General features: G+C 47.2%; 1 protein-coding gene across 1 annotated transcript; it reads right to left on the reverse strand.

The window, feature by feature from the left end:
* Positions 1–280: 280 nt before the first annotated feature.
* Positions 281–2149, reverse strand: OR5AU1 (olfactory receptor family 5 subfamily AU member 1). Its single transcript, XM_066276707.1, is given in 7 exon segments — positions 281–436; positions 827–968; positions 1367–1490; positions 1493–1612; positions 1615–1933; positions 1935–2014; positions 2017–2149. Coding segments are annotated over 7 exon segments (1074 nt in total).
* Positions 2150–2374: the final 225 nt, after the last annotated feature.

Raw genomic sequence — 2374 nt, forward strand, 5'->3', positions numbered from 1 at the left:
ACATGGAGATATGAATGACTCACCTGAAAAAGGCATGACTAAATTTTGTCAATAGGTCCAATTATGCAACAAGCGGACACCCCCTTCTCACTTCTTTCTAGTCTCTATGACACCACCAACTCTTTTCTGTGGCAGACTGGCAAGTTGATGCAGAAACACCTGCAGACCAGAGAACATGCCCAGTATTCACTGGGCGAGCATGGGAATGTGCTTAAATTAGCACTACATAAGATGAAGTTCCCTCAGCTTCCTAAAGATATGTGGTGATGAGGTGAGAAGATCATCCCGTTAATTTCCTGCCCCAAATCTTTCTTAAAGCTTCCTTCACATCCTTGTTTCTCAAAGAGTAAATAAGTGGGTTCAGCATTAGGATCACCACCATGTAGATCACAGCAACTGTGTGGGCTTGGGCCAGGGAGTAGCTGGACCTGGGGTGCTGTTGCAGCGACAATGAACTACCCGGAGACCAGATGATATGCGCTGAGGGTCTCAGGGGATGTAACAGCCCCAGTCAGCAGACCAAAGGACTGAAGCCCTGTCCCCAGCCTTACTCAGATATTTATTAGCCAATACAAATAACTCAAGGAAGCAAATAGCAGAAGTTTTCAGCAGGCTAAGTAAAGGACAAGGAATATGCTGACTTCTAATCTCTGTTCTGAGAGCCTAAACATTTTCTGTGTTGCTGAATCTTATCCTGCTGTTTTGCTGTTTCAGTACAGGATCACAGAGGCCCCTGAACTGTCATTGCTCAGGGCCTTTGCCCTAGGGCATCTTGCTGTCTCTAATTGTTATTCTAACTCTGCATATTCTCATAGCATATTCCTACAGGGCGCAAGTACATAAAAGGTGTTGTGCGGTAGAAGAGGCACACAGCAGTGAGGAGGGAAGCACAGGTAGAAAAGGCCTTGAACCTGCCCTGGACTGAGTTCATTCTCAGGATGGTGATGAGAATTAAGAAGTAGTAAACCGGCCCTGGCCAGTTGGCTCAGTGGTAGAGCATCGACCTGGTGTGTGGAAGTCCTGGGTTCGATTCCTGGCCAGAGCACACAGGAGAAGCGCCCATCTGCTTCTCCACCCCTCCCCCTCTCCTTCCTCTCTGTCTCTCTCTTCCCCTCCCACAGCCAAGGCTCCATTGAAGCAAAGATGGCCCAGGTGCTGGGGATAGCTCTGTGGCCTCTGCCTCAGGTGCTAGAATGGCTCTGGTCGCAACAGAGCAACACTCCCAGATGGGCAGAGCATTGCCCCCTGGTGAGCATGCCGGGTGGATCCTGGTCGGGCGCATGCGGGAGTCTGTCTGACTGCCTCCCCGTTTCCAGCTTCGGAAAAATACAAAAAAAAAAAAAAAAAAAAAAAAAAGTTGTAAACCAAGATGATGAGGGTACAGAACAAAAGGTTGAAACTAGCAAAAGGAAAGAGTTGGATCTCACACAGTGAGGTATTCACACAAGACAGAGACAGGATAGGCAGTCCATCGCAGAAGAAATGAGTGACCCACAAAACTTCAGACTGAAAATACACCAGGTGTAGATAAGAGAATTGAGGAATCCTGCACTGTAGGAGCCTACAATCAGAGAGACACAGACCCCAGGAGACATGGTGACAGGGTAGAGCAGGGATTCCAAATAGCAGCATAGCAGTCACGGGCCACGGCAGCAATGAGATAGCGCTCACCAGTGGTGAAACCAGCATAGAAGAACATCTGAGCCATGCAGCCAAGATAGGAGATCACCTTCCTCTTGACCAAGAAGTTCACCAGAATCTGGGTGACAGCAGATTGGCAGATATCCAAGAAGGACAGGCTTTTCAGAAGGGAGTGTATGGGTGTACTCAGGGTGACACTCACATGAATCCAAAGGAACACGGCCAGATTCCCCAACAGAGTGATGATGTACTTGCCCAGGAACGTCATGAAGAGCAGTATCTGGACTTGGGAGGTCACTGGGGAGGCCCAAGAGCTCAAACTCAACCCCTTGGCTCAGGTTTGCTCCTTCTGTATTTCTCAAGTGCTCTGGGTGTGGAAAGAGTAGACTACCAGAAATGAGGTGGAACACCTGGGGGGTTCTCACTGGGTCTTGTTTTGCCCTGAGGAGAGCCCTCTGAAGACTAGTCTCACTGAAGAAGTCTGGTTTTGTAGGTGGGATTCTGTCATAGTCAAGGTTTTCTCTTTTATTCCTTGGTTAGTTAGGAAGGATGACTTGAGCAGCAAAGGAAAATATAAAAGAAAAAGGCATAATTTGATCTCTCAGGGATCTTTAAACAAATTTTTAAATAATAAAACAGCTTTTTACCATATACATATTGACAGTTTTTTATATGCTTAACTCTGTGTTTCCCTCACAGGAATTCAAGAATGTCTGGCCTCAGGAAGCTTATA

The sequence above is a fragment of the Saccopteryx bilineata genome, chromosome 4, assembly GCF_036850765.1.
Source record: "Saccopteryx bilineata isolate mSacBil1 chromosome 4, mSacBil1_pri_phased_curated, whole genome shotgun sequence".
NCBI classification, from domain to species: domain Eukaryota; kingdom Metazoa; phylum Chordata; class Mammalia; order Chiroptera; family Emballonuridae; genus Saccopteryx; species Saccopteryx bilineata.